Below are 19,973 nucleotides of genomic sequence, written 5' to 3'. Positions count from 1 at the left end.
CTCTTCCGACTGAGCCAGCCAGGCGCCCCTGCTCTACAGTGAATGACATTATTCTCTTTGGATACCCACTATGGCTCCATTGCCACAACCCTTCAAAGCGGTCTGCTTTCCTGGAGATATTGGTTGTTAGAATATCTTTTCTTAAATTGGAATTAAACATGTTCCTTCTAACTTCTACCTACTGGTTCTTTCACAAAACATCACAAATGTTTTTGCGTGCCTAGGCTGCTTAGCCTCCGTTCCTGTGAAGGAACTTGGTGATGGAGCCAAGCCTTCTCACTCCGCTTTGTTCTCCTAGCTTTCCAGTGTCTTTCTTGAAAACACGATCCCCCCCTGAATCTGGTCAGTCCACTAGCATTATTATTTTTGAGACATAAGATATTGGCGCAGCAAAAGTTTGTTATTTCTTTTAGCAGCTGCATCTCACTCTTGGCTCATATGCTTCAGATAAAATGCCTTCACCTCAGTGCATTTCCCCTTCCTTTTGGGTTGGAAGCTGTTGAAATGAGATACACATTGGTGAGGCTGTGGGTTTACTATGGTGAGCTTCCCCCCCCCCCCTTGGTGAATGCTATTTCTGTTCAATCTGAGGAAGAGGGTCCTTAGCTCAGGACTCATACACAGAGTCGTTTCAAGAATTCGGACCTAAGCCGTGAATGAGTTTATTTTTCTAATAAAGAAAGAGAGAGAGAAAAACAAAAGATCTACCTTTCTCTAGGAGAGGAGCCATCATGAGAGCGCTGGAGAGGTGTTTTCCTCATTTTTCTCTCCTAGCACCTGGTTGGGTAAAAGGCACTCAGCATGGGCTTGATGAGTCTAGCCAAGGAGATACTAATTTCGATTGAGAGAGAGGAAAGAAAAAGAAAGGAAGGAAGAAAGGGAGGGAGGGAGGAAGGAAAGAAGGAAGGAAGGGAGGGAGGGAGGAAGGAAAGAAGGAAGAAAGGGAGGGAGGGAGGAAGGAAAGAAGGGAGGAAGGGAGGGAGGGAGGGAGGGAGGGAGGAAGGAAGGAAGGGAGGAAGGGAGGGAGGGAGGAAGGGAGGAAGGGAGGAAGGAAAGAAGGGAGGAAGGGAGGAAGGAAAGAAGGGAGGAAGGGAGGAAGGAAAGAAGGGAGGAAGGAAAGAAGGGAGGAAGGGAGGGAGGAAGGGAGGAAGGAAAGAAGGGAGGAAGGGAGGAAGGAAAGAAGGGAGGAAGGGAGGAAGAAGGGAAAGGAGAAGGGAGAAGAGCGACTATTTTGCTGAAGGCTCTTTTTCCTTCTGGTTCTAGAATATAAAAATGGCATATATAGTAAAATAGTTTAACCAAACCTAGGCTTGGTTTCTCTCAGAACCCCTGACACATTCCCCGATGAATTTTTCCTGTCATCTTGAATCCCTTCCACAAGCCCAAGTTGTCTTCAGCACTCATCAGCCTATTTGTTGTTGACTTAATCTGGAAAAAACTTCCTATCACTCCTTCTCCCCCACCCTGTCCCTCAGCCCCTTAACACCCTTATTCTCTCCACTTGCCCCATCCTCTCCTCCCCCCTACCCCAGTCCGCAAAGCCACACGGGTTTCAAGTTGAGGATTTGATGTTGTCACTGCCCACAGACATTCGCAGGGACAACTTGGAGAGGCCATGTGGTTGTCCCCCCTTAGGAAGTGGGAGAAATCCCTGCAGCTCGGTTTTGTTCCAATGGTCTGTTCAGTGAGTGATTCCCGTTTCCCCAAAGGCTGCCCCTCATTAGCATGAACGGGGGTGGGGGTGTGGAGAAGGGGTGGGGGGAGAGAAAGAGCAAAAGCCCAGGCTCAGTTTTAGAGCCTGGGAACCGTGTCTACGAAAATGACAGCTAGAGCTTTCTGGCTTCTCTGTTTGATCGTTGGATCATCTCCCGAAGCCCCAGTGGCGGAGAGAAAAGGTAGGATCGGTGAAATGCTGAGTCCTGGGAGAGGAGCAGGGGTGGGGTGGGGGGTGGGGGACAGGGGGAGAGGGCGCGCTGAAGGGCGGGACGAGAAAGGGGTCAGAGTGTGCAGGAGAGGGGACTCCGGGTCCGTGTTCGTGTTCGAAAGGAGCAAACTGTGTCCCCAAGATTTTGTGTGTCCTGGCAGCCTTTTCGGAAAGAAGCCAGTTCAGCTACTGCAATGATCTCGAGCGAGCCGGGCAGGCTGGAGAAAACTTTGCATGTTAAGTAGTTGCTCCATCACAGAGGAGGGAAAGTGTCAAAAGGGGTCGCGGCATGCCTTTCGGGCGCCGTGCGGGCCGGGCTCGCAGGACGCGGCGGGCGCCGGGAGGAGCGCGGGGTCCGCCCTGCGCCGGGGCCCGGGTCCCGCGGGCGATCCGAGGCGCTGGGTGCGCCCGCCGCGGCTGACGCCGGAGGGGAGCCCAAATCGGACATTTCTCCCCGCTCGCTGCAAGCCCCAACTAATGGCCCGGGGGATACCTGAGTCTTTAAAACACACACACACAGAGTTTCATGCATGAGATGAAAATAAGTTACTGAGGGAATGAAACAACGTAGTAAGGGATTCCCTGCGGGGAGGTTTTTGTTTTGCTTTTATTTGGATGTTCTGCTCGATTCACTATCTCTGGGAAAAACAGCTTCCGTACCTCACAGGGCAATTTACTTTGGGTTATTTTTCCACATGGAAATTGAATGACTTCAGTGGCATTTAACCCAAATATCAGACAGTCTTTCCCATGACAACAGATGGTGATATCAATGGGGAAGCAGTTGTGAGGTCAACAGTTGACAGTCAGGAATTGGATACCTACCAGAACTTTATTCAGCTGTGTATGGGACAGCGTTGGACACGATGAGTCAGAATCAACCTCTCTGCAAAAACATGAACTATAACCAGCTATTATTGCTGGGTGAAAGCCGATTTTAAAGGAGATTGTCAATTGGGCAACATAAATCACTTTAAATGCAGTGTTGCAAGAGCTGCGAACAGGCAGACCAAGCTCTTCGATGCAAGAGGACAGAAATGCAGAAAACCAGCCGTTGAGACAACAGAAAAAGAAAAATAAAGACAGGTTCTTGTGCCTCTTTGGAGGGCACTGGGACCCAGGCAAACGGGGAGGTGATATTGTGTAACTGGGCATGGAAAGTTGCCCAGCTTCCAAGCTGGCTGAAGTTTGCTCACTAACCTGTCTGCAGAGCTGGGGGAAATCATGAATAATTTTAAAAATTTGTTTTCATGCCGTATCATTTAAGAGATTTTTTCTCCACCAGGGAAGGGGGAAATAGAAGCGGTGTGTGTGTGCGTTTATACTCAACCAGGGGCCTCGGCGTCCCAGCCATGCTTTAAAAATATTTCTTAGCTGTGGTTTACTAGTAAGTGGTGTCCAAGAAGCCAGATAAAAAATCCACTCACAGAGACCAAGATGACAGTGTAAACACGGATGGGAAAACCAAATAGTTCTGTTGTCAGGGGCGCTTAAACAATTAGGAGAACCTGTAATATGAGACCTTTCCCCCTGGGGTTTGCTCTTGGTACTTTCTCAACAAACTGTACATAGCAAAAAGGCGGATGTTTATATATATATTAAAGAAACGGCAAAAAGAGTTTGTTATTTAACCACAGTTGACAGTAGTGTTTAGTCCTAGAACAAATAGGTTGTTGCAATTTTAAAAGCTATAGATTTGAAAAGGTTTCTTAACAAAATGAAATGTTCCCATGTGGTGAGAAAATTTTTCTTAGTTGGCCACATTCTTAGAGGGCAAGACCCTCATCTCTGTCTTCCCCCCGGGGCCTAGGAAACCTGTGCTCCACTCGGACCTGAAGCTGAGGCTTCCCTCCCCTTACCAGAGGGGCGCCTTCCTCTCCTCCTCCCGTTCCCCTGCCTTCACTTCCAGGTCTCCCGGACCCCCTCCCCCGCACCCCCGCCATCGCTCCTCTCGCAGGTGCTTGCTAAGTTTACATTGTCCCCATCTCCTCTCCCCTCCCAGAGCCCTTTCTTCTCCCGCCCGCCCATCGGCCTCTCCGACCCTCCGCCCGCCTTCCCACCCCCCCCAACCTCGCCCGCTACTCGTCCCCTCCGCACTCGGCCTCCCCTGCCCTCCCCACAGGGTCTCCCCTCCCCTCTCGGCTTCTCCTCCCCTCCTCTAACCTTCCCCCCAGCCCCTGCCCTGCCCACTCGACTTCTTCCCCCACGCCCCAGCCTCTCCTCCCCTGACGGCCTCCCCGGCCTCTCCTCTTTTTTCCCCTACAGCCTCGCCGCCCCACAACAGGCAGCCCGACCCCGGCGGCGGCCCGAGTGCGGAGGAGACGCCGGGGCCCCGGGCGCAGCCGGTCCCTGAGGTACCGCGGCGGCCGCGCGCGGCCGAAGCCGCTCCCCGCGCTTGGTCCGACCCGCGACGCCGGAAGCCCCCGCCGCCCGCCGAGAACCAGGCGGGCTTCCGGGAGGCCGCGCGCGCGCCCGCCGGCCCGCCGAGCCCCCGCCTCGCGCAGGCCGAGAACCGCGCCTCGCCGCGCCGCGTGCCCGCGCTGGAGGACTCCCCGCGGCGCTCACGCGCCCGGGCCCTGCGCTTCCAGCCGCGCGGCCTCCGCGCGCGCGCGGAGTCTCCCGCCGGCCCCGCCCACCCCAACCGGCCGCGCGCCGCCGCGCCGCCCTCCGGGCCCGCGCCCGCGCCGCCGCCGCGCCTCAGCCAGCCGCGGAGGGACGCGGAGCCCGGCGCCGAGTCTTGCGCGCGCGCCTGCAGGGTGGATCTGGACGAGCGCGAGTCCTACTGCGCGAGCGAATTCGGTGAGCCCCGCCCCGCAGCTCCTCCCGGGCCCGGGCTGCAGAGCCCAGACCGCGAGGCGAGCCTTTCCGAGCCCAGAGCGCCAGGCTGTGCTCGCGGACTCCCCTAGGGCAGACCCTGGAGAAACCCACTCACTCGATCCTGCAGGCCCCAGACCCATGTGGACTCTTTCGTGATGTGTGCAAAACTCACTGGGGAAAGAGAGGAAATGAGCGTTATGCCCTTCTCCAAACTTTTTGTTTTTTGAAAGCAGCAGTGAACGGAATCGTGCATGACGTGGACGTGCTGGGCACAGGGATCCGGCTGGTGACTCTGCTGGTGGACCGGGATGGGCTGTACAAGATGAACCGCCTGTACATCACTCCGGACGGGTTTTTCTTCCGAGTCCACATATTAGCCCTAGACTCCTCCAGCTGCAATAAGCCATGTCCAGAATTTAAACCTGGTATTGAACTGATCTGACCCACTTGTAACTTGGATGCCACAGCCTGGTCTGTTCGTTACCCCAGTACCGTTTTTTTTTTTGGGGGGGGAGGAGTATTCTAAAATGAATAGAATTTAGACGACAGGTATTATTTCTGCCACTCCGATTTACGCTCCATCAGCCTCCCGGTGCCTCTGGTTAAAGGTGGGAACAGCATCGTTTGACAAAGCGGGCACTCAGGTATTTGTTGGCAAATGGAGTGACGAAACAACGTTGCTAGAGGGACACAGAAGAGGCTTTTAGAAAAAGTTTAGAATGGTCTTTTTTTGGAGGGGGGGATATCCACTCCCACATCTTCCTAGAGGTGTGCTCTGGAAAATCCTCCTCATACATTGTGATCAAGACCTTTGTTCTGTGATGTTGGCTGGTTACGGTCTGTTTGGTTATCTTCTAAAGGTCACTAGACTGTTTCCACCTGTTGTTTAAGGGTGAAACGTCTGAGATCCAACGAGTGCAGCAAAATCATAGATTTAAGCTTAGGGATTCCTTGACGGCCTTGCATTTTTACTGTTTCTTGGCATTTAAGACACTATTTACATGTTGGTTCCTTTCTTTCAGGCAGCAGGTATATTGTGATGGGCCACATCTACCATAAGAGACGCCAGCTCCCTACCGCTCTGCTTCAGGTCCTGAGAGGACGGCTCCGGCCAGGAGATGGACTGCTCGGGAGCAGCAGCAGCTATGTGAAGAGATTTAACCGAAAAAGGGATGGGCAAGTTCAAAGTGCAATTCACACCCAATGCGTCTGAAATGTACTACCCTTGCACTTCTGGATTATGAGAGACTTGTCGCATTCAGCAACAAGACAGGAGAGGTCTGTCTTCACGGAACGGGGTCCTCCTGTGGAGTAGGGCACACAGCTCCTTCTGGAACTGTGTAGTTCCAACTCTAATCTTGAAGTTGCCACTTTCTTATTTGCAAAATGCCTCTTCAGTGATATGCTTCTGAGCTCCCTGGCAAAGTTACTCAACTCTAGTGGCAATTATTCACACGGCTCAGATAACTGACCTGTCCAGTTAGCAGATCACTGCTTCATGTGGTTTATTTTTAATTATTTTAATTTAAATACATTCTTCAGTAGAAATAGTTCACAAAAAACACATTTCCTTGATTTTAAATATACAGCTTTGAATAGGTTATATCACGTATCAAACCAAGTTTCATACTAAAACCATCACATTTTAAAATTTTGTACATAACAGTGCACTAGTCAAAAGACACATATGAAATGTCATTTAGATCAAACACTAGGGTCAGAACTCAAGACAAGTATTACAGTTTTATACTTAAAGAGTACTAACGGGCTTAATTCAAGCAAAATATTATTCAAACAAGTGTTCCTGATGTACCAGAATGTAAGAAAGTTTATTTTCATGCCTCCCTGCTCCTAAAAACGTATGTTTTGTGCCAAACTGGCAGCTATCCCAATGCTAAACATATTCTGGGTGTATCTGATGTCATTTTTCTATTAAGACCAAGTATCATGTTTGTGTTTGTAAAGTAGTAAATCTTGCCTTGAAATCAGATCTTGGATGCACCTGGTTTTTTTAGCCTCACGGAGCTCTAAAGGTTTGGGAAAAAGCCTTTCTCAAACTTACTCCAAAAACACTGGAACCAATATTCAATGACAGCTTGCAAGTATGTGAATTTTCAACATTTTTCCAGTTGGTTTGGAAAAGGTTTAATCACTAGCTGAATTTAAGATTGATTTTTATACTTAAGTCCCCAAAGACATTAACAATTTTTTTTTCAGAAGACCAAGCTGTACATCAGTTAATTTGAAACACTTGACTAGAGAAACGGATAATCCACAGTTGAAGATTATTGCCTAAGGAAAGATAAACAGGAACTGCACCAAGGAGGAAAAAAAAAAACCCAGCCTATTCCGGTCTCAGAGAAGTGCTCAGGGAGCTCAAGATGGGTCTTGAATGACCATACAGAACAGAAGCACAATATACCTAAAGGATGTTTCGGACAGGAGAGTAGAGCACCCCCAAGGAAGCTAGTAGCAGTAGCGTAAGACGTAACATCTGATTGTGATGGGAGATACTCTTACCTTATTTGTCCCAAACAGGGGGCAAAGAGAAAAAATTAACATCTGAGAGCTTCTGACTATGCTGTGGTAAAGCATTACTGAGGGATTTTTAGAAAATTTTCCGAAAACGAGTCTTGCCCAGACTTACTAAAAATCATGCTGGAATTGCTTCTTGGGAATGAATCAACTGCATTAATTATAACACGAACTATCGGCAATAGGGTAAGCAGAGATTGAAGAGCGTCTGGCTTGGTTTTTTTGTATTTTTTTTTTTTTTATTATAAACATTAACTGAGACATAAGTAGCACCAGTCACAAAAACCAAAGCCGAATTTTTAAATGTGAAAAGGCTAAGTGGTGATCTTGACTAACATGGTGAGGAAAATTGCAAAATGGCCAAATCGATAAATTATTGGTTAGATGGTCGCAAGTTAGGACGTGGAGAGGAGTTAAACCACTTTTACGTAAGCCTGAGGGTTAGGGTTTGATGAGACCACTTTGATGGTACTGTTTCTGAGAAGCTTTGGAAGCACACCCAGTGACAGAATCGTGTCATCTGTGTGACAGTTGGAGGTCATACAGTGTGTACGCATGGGCAAACACAAGCAGGCCAGCTTTTTAGAAACTGCCCAGAGTTAGGGCCATCATTCAAGACCAGGTCGCGATGAGACAGGTGAGGCTCCAGCGAGGTAGAAGAGCGGTGGGGGCGGGGTGCACCGAAGGCAGCGAGCAAATGGATAATCCCGGGTCAGGCAAAAAAGGGTATGAAGAATCTCATTTTCAACCATTCAGTCAGTACCTTGGATGCAATCTTTAATTTTATGGAAAATTTTAAGTGGCAAATTCACTATAGTTCTCAATCCTTTTGTCCCACTGAAAGATTTTTCCTAGCACGTGGATTTGTGCTCCAAAGACTATAAAAGGCCATGTGCCATGTAATCGTCCCTCATCAGTAAAACGCTCCACTGCCTTGACTCAGCAGCATCCCTCCTTTGAATTAAGCTGTTAGAACTCAAGGAAAAATGTACTTGTCTTGCTTTTAGGTCTATAAAAAATATATACCTTTATTTGGTACTTTTATGTTTTTAAAGATCTCACTTGGCACTGTTTGTATTTCCCTTCAGTCATTTTCAAGGTTGATCAAACGCATGTAGAAACTGACCCGGCAACTGCCACCCAATTTCACGTCCAGGACTTTATCATTTAAGCTTTTCTTTAGTTGAATTGGGTCCAAATTGGATCAAATGGGCATGTGATCTTATAAGAAATGTCCTTTTTGGTAGCTGACTCAAAGTATCCAGAAGCACCTCAGAATATTTCAGATTATTAAAAATACTTCCCAGCTGGCTCTTTCCCCCGAAGCACTTACAAGACACTGCTCTGTCCATAAGATAGCACCATTCTTTGTGGACGAGAAACTGGAGGCTTCCAAGGAAGAGCCTCAATAACGAAGAGTGGGAGCTGACAATCACCGCTTAGCTCTGTCTAGCTCAGCCCGTCCGTCCGTGCACGTTTAGCAGGTGACACCAGGCTGGCTAATATCAGAAACACACACAGATGAATACAAAGAGGGAAAGAATCTCAATTTACAGATTCTGGGAAGGTAGATTATAAACAACGGCAAATCTCAGGGTCTCTAACACTCCAGACCATTTGAAATATAAAAAGACAACTGTTTTACTTTAGAAAAAGATCTCTGAAAGTTGTTTTTTTTTTTTTTTTTTAACCTACTGCAGGACATTAGCGAAAATACAAATCCTGCAGACTCTGGATGGGAGAAAAAAACCTTACCAATATTATGAAAATACTTACTATGAAAGGTTTTCAAGGCTTGTGAACTTGGCAGATAAAACATAACAAGCACCGATAATACTTTTAGCCAAGGAAATCTGATGCAAATTACATGTATTTACAAGTCTAAAGACTAGGTAGAAAAATCCTAACCGCATATCACAAATGTGCATTCTACTACTTGGATTATTCAAAGTAAAATAGCTGTGATATGTCTATCTTATTGAATAGCAGGAGCTTGTCAAAGGATACTCATAGAAAAGCAGCTTTCGAAACTCATTGTGTTATAAGAATGTTTTTCAAAAATTACTTTTGAAACAAGACCAAAGCTCTGTAGTAGATAAAACTATAAAATGTCTATTTATATGGTGATAGAAACTGCAAAAGGCTTTATACTATTAAATACACATATGAAATTAGTATCTTCCTGGTCTGAGGATTCCCATAAAGTTTACCCTTTTTGGTACAATTTGGCAATGCCAACGGCTACAGAAAATATATCGACCAACCAAACCACTGTTTCATTAGAAACTGCACCAAATCCAATGTCAAAAACATTACTTTATTTTTCTAGGATGAAATGTCCTATTACGTACAAAAAGAATTGCTGTTTAGAATTTGCCACAATCTGTTAAAAACATAGCAATCTATTGCCTACAGGCAGGAAAATTCTTGCCGCAACAAGTTTTAAATGATTAAGCCCATATATATCTATATCTCTCTCTCTATACGAATAAATAGTACAGAAATACTGTGACGTGACGAGATGCAGAATGATTTTATAATTCATTAATATGTAGGATTCTTGCATCAGCACAGTGCATACAACAGGTAACATTTTTTTTAAAAGTAAAAGGACAAAATAACCTGTATTTGACTACTCCCATGTTAGTATTTTAAGCAAAACTTTGTTTCCATGTTTTCATATTGAGCAATTAGTCTCTTTAAGTTTTGTAAGCATAGGTTTATAAGTGACATTTTTATGTACAAAAAGGAATGGGCTTCATGAGATAAAATTAACCCAGAATAACCTGCACACCTGAGTCTGGGATAAGGAAGAACTGGGAACCAGAGCAACATCTTTCTTTTAAGAAACTAAGGTCCCGGGAAGGTTTTGCATAGCAGGGTGATATTAAACAGAAGGAAACTTCTTAAAAACATGATTTGACAAATTCCAGAAATTGGTAGGACAAAGCTAATACGAATTAGTGCAAAATCTAGTAAAATTTTTGCAACGCTGCATAAACCCACTATGGCGGATCTCACAGAAGCTATTGATACAATGCGGTAGGTAATACAACGTGTAAGGTTAGAACACCGAAAGGAAAAACATGCAAAATACACCTTCCTCTGCTGTTTCCACTTCCCCCCTGCCGCTTACACTTTTTCTTATGTGGAAAAAACCCCCCAAACAACTCAACCTACCAACAAAAAATACAAAATGGATGAAGTGATTTAAAAAATGCCCTGCATAAAATATCAGTAGCTGTAAAATATAAGTAACTGATCATTTGCCTGGGATTCTATAATGTACAGATGAAGGCGATGTGTATTTTGCCACATTGCCCTTTTTATTAGTATAATCAACTGATGCAACAGGATTAGCACCCCTCAAGATTCTTCTCTGATGTGATGACAGCGGGCTGGGAATTATAAACGAAGGGCCACTGCTGTCCTGGGGAAACCCAGGTACAATTGAATTCTTCAGCCTTCTATTTCCCTTGCAGCCCTCCCTTTCCCCTCCAAGGCTTACAGATAACCATTAGCGCACATTCAAAGACACCATCTGTGGGAGAAAAATGATCTCCATTTATTTAGTTTCATATACATCCATAGTTGAATTTTAATACAAAAAGAAAAAAAATTAGAATCTGACAAATGTTTACAAACAAGATACCTTCAAATAGATTTTACTCAGTTTAGCCTGGTGCAGAGTAAATGACAAATTTTACTGTTATAGTCAAGGCAACAGAGTCTGTAGTCCAGGACCACTTAGCCCAACCTTTATGCAAGCTTAATTTTTATCTACCATGAACAATAAACTCATTGTTGATTCCCAGTTGTGTGTGTGTGTGTGTGTGTGTGTGTGTGTGTGCACATGTGTACATAGCAGCTCCTTTCATAGAAAGAAAAGACATCTAGAGGTCGTCTTGTACTTTTACCTACAGGAATCATGATAAGATACAGAATGGATTACATGTAACCAGGGCTGAATTTTATAAGAAAAAATAATTAGCTGACAAATGAGGGCAGCAATAAAAAAGCGTCTTTTTTGCAACAATAAATAAATACAGTCAAAAGTTTTCTGTGAGACTCTAAACCAGCTTCTTCACTGAAGAGCAGACGTGGCATTTCCATGGAGTTACACTTGACCCCATATTATCTTTTTTTTCTTGCTTTCTTTTTTCTTTTTTTTTTTTTCAATAAACACAGTTTTCCCGCTTCTGCCACAATAGTAAAACCATTTGATCTTGACAAGATAATGGTGTCGTTGACTTTGCTTTTCCCTTGTCCGTTGGACAAAATTGGCCAAGAATATAATTGGACTGTTATGACCAATAAAAACGAAGTTTAGGTCAAGTCTTGTCAGGATAACCTGACTAAAAACATCTGGCTCCTTAATTTAAAATAGTTCAGACAACCAGATTCTTGCTGCGTTTTATGTTAGGTTAACACGCTGAACTTTAAGAAGCTGTAGACTGTAGCTTGTTGTTATGAGACCTACAGAATACAGAAAAAAGGGAACAATTAAGCACCCTTCATTTTTGAGAACAATGATGCTTTATGTGGATGCCAAGGTCGGTTTGTCTGGGGGAAGCAGCCATGTTCTTTCATTCACCCTTGGCAAGCAAATATAGGAGAACGAGTAAGAAATTTTTAACCTAAAATAGAAATTTTCACTGTACACTGAAACATGATAGTTCACTGGAAAAGGCCATTATTAAAATATATATATATGTATATATATTCATCTAATAAAGATTACACATTTTTAGCCAGAGGGACAGATAGAAACATTTATAGAAGTATTACCACTGCAGTAAAGACGTGTGTGTGTGTGTGTGTGTGTACGCTTATTTACATTGATTTGGGGGAATATGAAGAAAAAATTATATTAAAAAAGAAATAGCAGTATTAAAATCACATTTTTCTATTAAAGTCCAGAAAGTCTCCTTTCTAGTTTCACAGTTTTATTCACAACTTTCGTTAGTAAAACCAAATTACTGTACAGTTACCAGGACTAAGTCAAAGTATGGTCTATTGCAATAGTGTGTATATAAATACAGTATTCCAGGAGTTTACAATTCTTAAATACATTGTTCAACATGGCTGCTAGAATAAACTGTTTACTACTATACATATATTTTTAACATTAAAAAATTATATTAACTAATATGAACTTTGGGGGGCAATTTTGAATTAGGTAATCACGTGGTACAATAAAAGAAAGAGTGACCCCAACATCCAGTTCTGATTCCAGTTAAAAATTCAGACTAAAGATATCAGAATCTGTAAGAAAAGAAAGAACATGGATGGTATAAATGATGAATTATAACAAAGTACAGTAATGAAAATAATGTGCAAAAAATGCTGGAGATCATAAATTAAAAATGGGGAAAATATGGCAAAAGGAAATACTGGAAACCCATAAATCAATCAAATTTCAATGAATGGCTACATATATGTCTCATTCTGCCTTAACCCTGGAAATCAACAAAAATTCCCTAAAATCTCACATTTCATTTCATAGAACTGAGCAAACTTCTCAATTTGCTCCTGCGTTTCTTAATGAAAATGATGTAAACTCAAATAAAATAAAAAGCTACGAGAAATAACTAGGTGGCAGGCTCTCCGAAGTGGCCCCTTTACTGTGCAGACCCAGCCCCTGGGCCTCCTACTCTCCTTTCCCTAATTCCTTGGTTTTGTCACAGGCCCAAGGACACTCTCCTCTCCATCGGCAGCTGCTACCATCACCACTCTGGGTTCTGCCTGCAAGCCTGGCAGCAGGGTGGGATTCAAACCCCCCAGCTTCCACCTCACAGTTACCACCAAAGGCTAAAGCCTGTCCAATTTAAGAAAAAAAAGCAATTTTAGAAATTTAATTGGAGGAAGAACTGCATGAGGTGCGAATTAAAAAGCAGGGAGAGGCTTAAAGTGAGTCGTGGTCCTCTCTCCTCGAGGATCTTTACCCCACCTGAAGCCCAGGCTCCCTAGGACCAATTACTTTGAAGGTAGATATCTTACACTTCTATTTCTTGTTTTATCAAATTTATATCACTCAATCCTGTTACAGCAAATGAGAACTAAGCTCAGAGAATCATTTTCCCACCGCCCTTCTTGAATCCAAGTTTTACTTCCAGTTTTAAATTAAATCTTTCTGTGCTTTGTCTATAGCTTGATTCTAAAAGTTGAAAATCAATGTATTGTTTACATTACGAGGACTATGTAAATATTTTTCTCCTTGGGCACCTACTCCTTCGCTGAGAGGGCATTCTTAACATTCCTATTCAACTTTCTGTTTTTCATGGAATCTTGAACAGCCTTTCATTTTTTCTTCTTACATTCTTAAGCTAATTATCTAATGTATGAATCACTTCTTCTCCCAGACACCTTCCTCTCGGAGTGCTCCATTCTCCTGCTCCAGTCTGGACTGCTTTCTGCTGCGCTGGCCTCTGCTGTACAAATGTCCTCCTGGGTCAGAGTCATGCCGACTGTTTTCTTGAACCTCTTGTTTCTTGGAGCCAAGGTTTTTTGTTTTCTTTATTTGCTTCTTTATTTTGCTAGTGCACATCTTAAAATAACTTGCTAAGAAAGGCTACATGGGAAGGAGTCCCTTTTTGAGTCCTTCCATGACTGAAGATGTATTTTTCTGTCCCTGCACTGGACTGTTTGGCTGGACACAGAATTCTAGGCCGAAAACCATTTTTCTTCAAACTTTTCAATTTATTCCCCCAAAGTCCTCTAGCATTCCATGTTGTTAGAGAAAAGTCTGATACCAGTCTAATTCTTGTTCCTTTATAGGTTGTTTCACCTTCTTTAGAAACTCTGAGAAGAGCTTCTTTCATCCTTGGCATCTGGGAATTTTACAGTGATTACATGTGGGATGGACTTTTTTCCCTTTGTCCAGCTGACTTATTACGTTTATCAACTGTCCTCATCAGCCCCCACCCCACTCCGTCTCCTTACTCCACAGGAACGTGAGCGCCGTGGGGATTCACTACTGACGCACAGCACATCTGAAGAACCATGTGCTGAACGAATGAGCTCGTCCTCCTTGGGTTTGAAGTCTTGAGCCTCTCAGCATCAGTTCAGGGAATTTTTTTCCTTAGTCTTTTGACCATTTCTTCTCCTCACTCATCTCTATTCTTCCTTTCTGGAATTTCCATTAAGTGAATACTGGATATGCTATAGTGCATTTTTTCCTGATTTCATATTTTTTCATCTACTTGTCTTTTTGTTCGTGACATTCATTGAGAAAGTCCTTGATTTTAACTTTCACTGCTTCTAGTAAGCTTAGATTTTTTAGGTTTTTTTCTAGCCACTCTGATTGTTCTTTATTCCTAATATCCTGTTTGTCGTTTTGTAGATACGAGATCATCTTCTTTTTTTAAGTAAACTCTATCCCCAATGTGGGGCTTGACCCCAAGATCAAGAATTGCAAGCTCTACCAACTGAGCCCCTAGAGTCAATTACCTTCTAAAATTTCTCTTGGGACATGATTTAGAGGCTTGCTTTGTTTTTTTTTCAAGTTCTCTTTTGTTTTCTCTGGAATCTATTCTTCCGCTCTACCTTGACCTTTCTCTTTTACACTGCAAGCTTTCCTGACATATCTGGCCATCCCTTGCTGTCTGTTCACACTTAAGAAGAGTAAGTTAAAGGACCAGACAGGGGCCTGCAGAGCCCTATGTATGTATGCAGGGCTGACTGGCAGGTGCTGCCTCCGATCAGGGTTCCTCGATCTCACCACTACTGACATTGGGGATTGGATGATTCTGCGCTGGGCGGGGGGGGCTGTCCTGTGCACTGAGGCTACTCAGTAGCATCTCTGACCTCGACCTATTAGACGCCAGCATGACTGCCCACCTCTCAGGATGACAACAGTGTCTCCAGGCATTGCTAAATATCCCGTGGGGGGCATGGGTGTGGGCAAATTATCCCCATCGAGGGCCACAACTTTAGGGTGACAGGGCTGTGGACCCAACCAAACTTCAGAGGTCAGGGGTCTTTACTCTGGGTCCAATTTTCTTTTGTCTACTCGAGTTCTCGGCAGACAGTTATATTCCATTTCCTCAGGGAAGAACCTTGTGTTTTTCCAGTTCTTTGGGCTTTCTACACAGGTCTATAGGTGGTTTAGGAATTCACAGATATTGTTAACTCTTCTCTTGCCTTCTATTATATTTTGGAATCTCCATGTTGGGAGGCTCTCAGTGGCTCTACTGGTCAGCAACTTGTTACCTCTGCTGAAGAGCCTCTAAGATGAGTCTGGGCTGTGGGGTCCTGGCTCTGTCAGCTCACCGTCTTTCATCTGCGTTCTGCATTCCACGATCTCTTAAAATCTCATCAGCTAACCAACTTTCACCATATTCTCCTCATATTCTGAGTTTATCCCTTTTTATTCCTTTATTATTACTTTACTAGGGGCTTCACCATATTGAGTAAATCCTCTTCCACTTTAGGTTTTACAGCTAATGGGTTAACAGACAGGAGATGATACAAATGGGAAAGTTTTAGAGATTTTGTAAAATCTCTTCGTTTTCGGTCTAGAGCTGGCCTACCGACCTGGTTTCCTTCCTTCCTGGCCTATACTTTTTGATTCCTGGGCCTGTCCCTCACCTTTAGTTTATGTACAGTTCTTGATCCACCTTGCTGCAGGACAAGGGGAGAGACAACACCCTATGGATCGTCCTCAGAGGAAAATAACTAAGCTGAGCACTGATTCTCACACTTTGGTATGCAGAGTTCACTAGATAACAGAGATGCTCAGGTCCCAAACCAGCCAAGATCTACCCAGTCTGAATATCTAGGGAGGATCAAAGTATGCAAGCTGGTGGATGGGGCATGGTGAGTAGTGAATCTCAGGGCTACAGAGTGGTGGTGGTTATCACAGCAAAGGAGAAGAGGCTTGTGCTGGAAGGAAGAAAGTCATGGGCTTGAGAAGCAGGGACTGAGGTTCAGACACAAAAAGGCAGAAGGCGCTACATCTGAATATCAGGCCAAGCTGCTCAATGTTTCTATGTTACTGGAGGTTCAAAGGAAAGGTCTGTGGACTTAGAAGTCTCGTTTCGGCCACAGAGAACTATACAGAGAAATAAAACATTTTATGATTTCAAAGATATAGCAAACATAAATTAAGGAGAAAGTACTTAAATCCCTCTTCCTGGTCTTCCCCTTACTCTACCCTATAAGCAGTCATTTTTATGCTTTTGTAAACTCAGTAAGGGCAAGAACTTGGTCTTGCTACTACCTTTGTATGAGCCCCATGGCATTTCTTAAAAAAAAAAACAAAAAAAAAAAACACCATGTAAATAATACATAAATTATTAAGTAAACTCTACGCCCAGCCCAATGTGGGGCTCAAACTCATGATCCTGAGATCAAGAGTCACAAGTTCCACTGACTGAGCCCTCTAGGTGCCCCTGCCCCATGGCATTTAAGACAGCACCTTACATTCTGTAAGCATCTGATAAGTGCTTTTTTATTTTAAAAAATAACTTTAATTTTAAGCAGATCACCAACCCAACAATTTCTCATTACTGAGTCTGTCGTCTTGTCCCTGGCAGTATGTCATAATGCTAGTCTTGATTTTTTTTTTTTTTTTTTAAAGATTCTTGATTTCAAGGTTCAAATTTACCATAAACAGCACTGGCTGATTCCCTAGACAAAACAGTATAGAATTTGAGGAACTGGAGTACTTTAGAACACTAAACACATCTGCTCACCTGCTAGCCTTGAACCCTTTCAATTTCTGTACGAAGAAGGACTCGAGAACTTCCGCACACTGGTAAAAAGGCGAGTCACTCGGATTGTAGTAGCGACAGTTATCAAAAATTTTGGTCATATCTGCCACAAATTCCGTCAGCTTTTCATAATATCGTCTTTGTACTCTTTCTTCCATGGTGGCAAGGTCTTAAAAACACAAAATGTAAAACATTTTCAAAGCTTTAAGGCAGATCCAATGTGAATATTGCCCACAGTTTCCGACTTACAAGAATATATGTTTCCTGCACAAACAGTCCTAGAACCAAGCTGATTCACCACTGGAAACTACTTAACAATTCATGAAGAAAACAGAAGCACTTCTTCAATTTTGTTTTTGATTGGGGGAGTCAAAAATATAAATCTTGGCTACTGTTAAAAAGGTACTTTTACTTTCAGTTAACTGCAGAGGATATAGCCCTTTATTCAGCTGGGGTGAAATAAAAGCAGCTATACCAACACCATCAATATACATCTAAGTATAATACATTTTTACATGCAAACAATTATGTATATACATTACATGTACAAAGAGAAGGAGGGAATCCAAAATTACAAACAAAAAATCTTTGTGGTTTTGTGTTATCTGTGATACCTGTATTAGACTTTAATAACATGATTTTCTCTTTATTCATTTTTATTGTTACCTTATACTGGTGACAAGTGATACTGACTTAACACTTAAGGTGGCAAGGACATAAACTGTCTACTTAAAATAAAGGGAAAAAAATTAGCTGATATGAATAAAAATATTAGTACGTTAATAATACAGCTAGTATGCAGAAATGGCTAAAATAATTCAGGTGATACACAGGTAAGTGCTTTCAAATATACTGAACAAAATCTACCCAAAGTAACAGTAAGTCCTAGGAAAAAGTTGTATTTGAAGGAAAATTCCATATATGATTTTACATAAAAATCTGGGAGAATAAAAAGCTGGAGATCTCAAATCAATCTAGGATTCAGAGACTCATAGATAACACAATTCTAAATTAAATCTCAATGATTACTTTTGAATTTGAGAAAATGATTTTTTAAAAGATTTATTTATCTGCGAGAGAGAGAGAGAGAGAGTGTGTGTGTGCAAGTTGGGGGAGGGGCAGAAGGAGAGAGAATCTTCAAGCAGAGTTGGTGCTGAGCACAGAGCCCGATATGGGGCTCAGTCTCACAACCCTGAGATCATGACCTGAGCCGAAATCAAGAGTCAGATGTTTAACCGACTAAGTCCCCCAGGCGCCCTGAGAAAATGATTTTCAAGTCCAAGGATAACTAAGAAACATTTAAAAATAAAAGTAATAGGAGAGAACTTACTCTATAAGGCATTAAAGAAATCTCATAAAGCTGTGATAATGGACGGTGCGGCACTGCGCAGGACGACACAAACAGTAATGGAACCATACTCAAAACAGGAACAGACCTGACTGTATTCAGTGTAAGAATTTTATATATGGTGAGGATGTCATTTCAAATGAGCAGAGGAAGAAAAAACTCATTAATAAATTGGGTTGAGGCAACTATCTACATATCTGAAGAAAAAATTCTACCTCACGCAAATGCCAAAATAATTCTAGGTGGATTAAAATTTAAGGACAACAATGAAAACCATAAAAAGGACTAAAAGATACAACATTGTGGGAGGGGGGAGGAAGCAGACACCCGCCGAGCGTGGAGCCTGATGTGAGGCTCCATCTCACAACCCTGAGATCATGAACTGAAATCAAGAACTGGAGGCTTAACCAATTGAGCCCCCAGGCGCCCGTTATATTTTACCACACGCACGCACACATCGTTGATAGTTCCAGTTTATGTAGATAAGGGAAAAACCACCTGCGAACACGCTCTCAGCCTGATGAAATTTTAAGCAAGGCCTGTGCACACCTGCTGTGTATAGCAGGTCCAGTGAGCTGTACAGAAAAGAGTAAGCACTTAACACAGCACATCATCCTTGCACCTAAGTTCTGGGTACTTACTGCCTGGCTAATTTTAATAATGTATGTGAACAGTGCTTGGACATTTTGTGATTCCAACTTAATTACATACCTGTTAAAAAGAAATACTGGGGGGGGGGGTACCTGAGTGGCACAGTCTGTTAAATGTACGAATCTTGGTTTTGGCCCAGGTCGTGATCTCGGGGTTGTGGGGTAAAGCCCCACATCAGGCTCCATCCTTGGTGCAGTGTCTGCTTGAGATGTTCTCTCCCTCTCCCTCCCGCTTGTGTGCTTGCTCTCTCTCTCAAATAAATTAATTAAAAAAAAAGGAAAGTACTAGGAGAACATTAACTGAGTATTTATAAATCTGGGGAAGGGCAAAGGACTAACGCGTGACTCCAGAGGCAGAATTTAGAATGATGAATAGACTGAAACCCAACAATGATTACATGCTGGGGCGCCTGAGTGGCTCAGCAGGTTAAGTGTCCGACTCTTGATTTTAGCTCAGGTCATGATCTCAGGGTTATGGAATCGAGCCCTGTGTTGGGCTCTGCACTCAGCACAGAGTTTGCTTGTCCCTCTCCCTCTGCTCCTCCCCCTGCTCGCACACTCTCCCCCCACCCCAAATTAAAAAAAAAAATCATATGCCAGAAGAAAAAAAAAACAGTAAAAAACTTTGTTTTGAAGTAGTCTCCATACTGATCTCATGACCCTGAGATCAAGACTTGAGCTGAACTCAAGAGTCCGATGCCCAACCAACTCAGCCATCTAGGTCTTTGGTATATAAAGAGCCCTTAAAGAACAGTGACAACAATATGAATATCCCAAGAGAAAAATGGGCAAAATGCATAAACAGGAAACTCCCATAAAATTCGAACAGTTAAGTACACATCACTAGTTACTGAAGTCATGCAAAGCCAAAGAACCACTTTCTTTATCCAAATTAGCAGAAATTAAAAATAACGTATCAGCCTATTTTCAACCATTACCTCCAACCAAGACAGAGTATGAGAGTGGAAGCACGTTTTATACTTTAC

The 19,973-nt window shown here is 43.3% G+C and overlaps 2 protein-coding genes and 1 long non-coding RNA gene across 10 annotated transcripts in view; 1 reads left to right on the top strand and 2 right to left on the bottom strand.

The window, feature by feature from the left end:
• Positions 1-3,728, bottom strand: part of LOC103665653 — a 7,179-nt gene extending 3,451 nt beyond the window's left edge. The window contains exons 1-2 of the long non-coding RNA XR_569331.2: positions 2,750-3,728; positions 709-777 (exon numbers count right to left, since the gene is read on the bottom strand). This is a non-coding gene — a long non-coding RNA (uncharacterized LOC103665653). The remainder of the gene's footprint in view (positions 1-708; positions 778-2,749) is intronic.
• On the top strand, positions 1,766-6,729 carry CUNH17orf58 (chromosome unknown C17orf58 homolog). 2 transcript variants are annotated; one of them, XM_040640385.1, is made up of 4 exons: positions 1,766-1,895; positions 4,190-4,723; positions 4,975-5,166; positions 5,764-6,729. In XM_040640385.1, exons 1-4 carry the CDS (start codon positions 1,820-1,822, stop codon positions 5,952-5,954), a joined length of 993 nt encoding a protein of 330 aa, XP_040496319.1. In that variant the 5' UTR covers positions 1,766-1,819; the 3' UTR covers positions 5,955-6,729. The 2 variants fall into 2 exon arrangements, with proteins under 2 accessions (XP_040496319.1, XP_040496320.1); XM_040640386.1 differs by lacking the exon at positions 4,190-4,723 and having other exon boundaries at positions 1,773-1,895.
• Positions 6,730-10,820: 4,091 nt separating this feature from the next.
• The window catches only part of BPTF (bromodomain PHD finger transcription factor), a 144,162-nt gene continuing 135,009 nt past the window's right edge, over positions 10,821-19,973 (bottom strand). For 6 of the 7 annotated variants that reach the window (XM_040640380.1, XM_040640379.1, XM_040640384.1 and 3 more), the window contains 2 exons: positions 16,972-17,158; positions 10,821-11,752 (listed from right to left, as the gene is read on the bottom strand). In XM_040640380.1, coding sequence (XP_040496314.1) covers positions 11,716-11,752; positions 16,972-17,158 — 224 coding nt within the window. In that variant the 3' untranslated portion in view covers positions 10,821-11,715. Of the gene's footprint in view, positions 12,542-16,971; positions 17,159-19,973 lie in introns of all 7 variants that reach the window. The other variant, XM_040640381.1, reaches the window with a different exon arrangement.

Source organism: Ursus maritimus, unplaced genomic scaffold (assembly GCF_017311325.1).
Source record: "Ursus maritimus isolate PB19 unplaced genomic scaffold, ASM1731132v1 scaffold_24, whole genome shotgun sequence".
NCBI lineage: Eukaryota > Metazoa > Chordata > Mammalia > Carnivora > Ursidae > Ursus > Ursus maritimus.
This window is presented reverse-complemented; position numbering and strand designations above follow the sequence as displayed.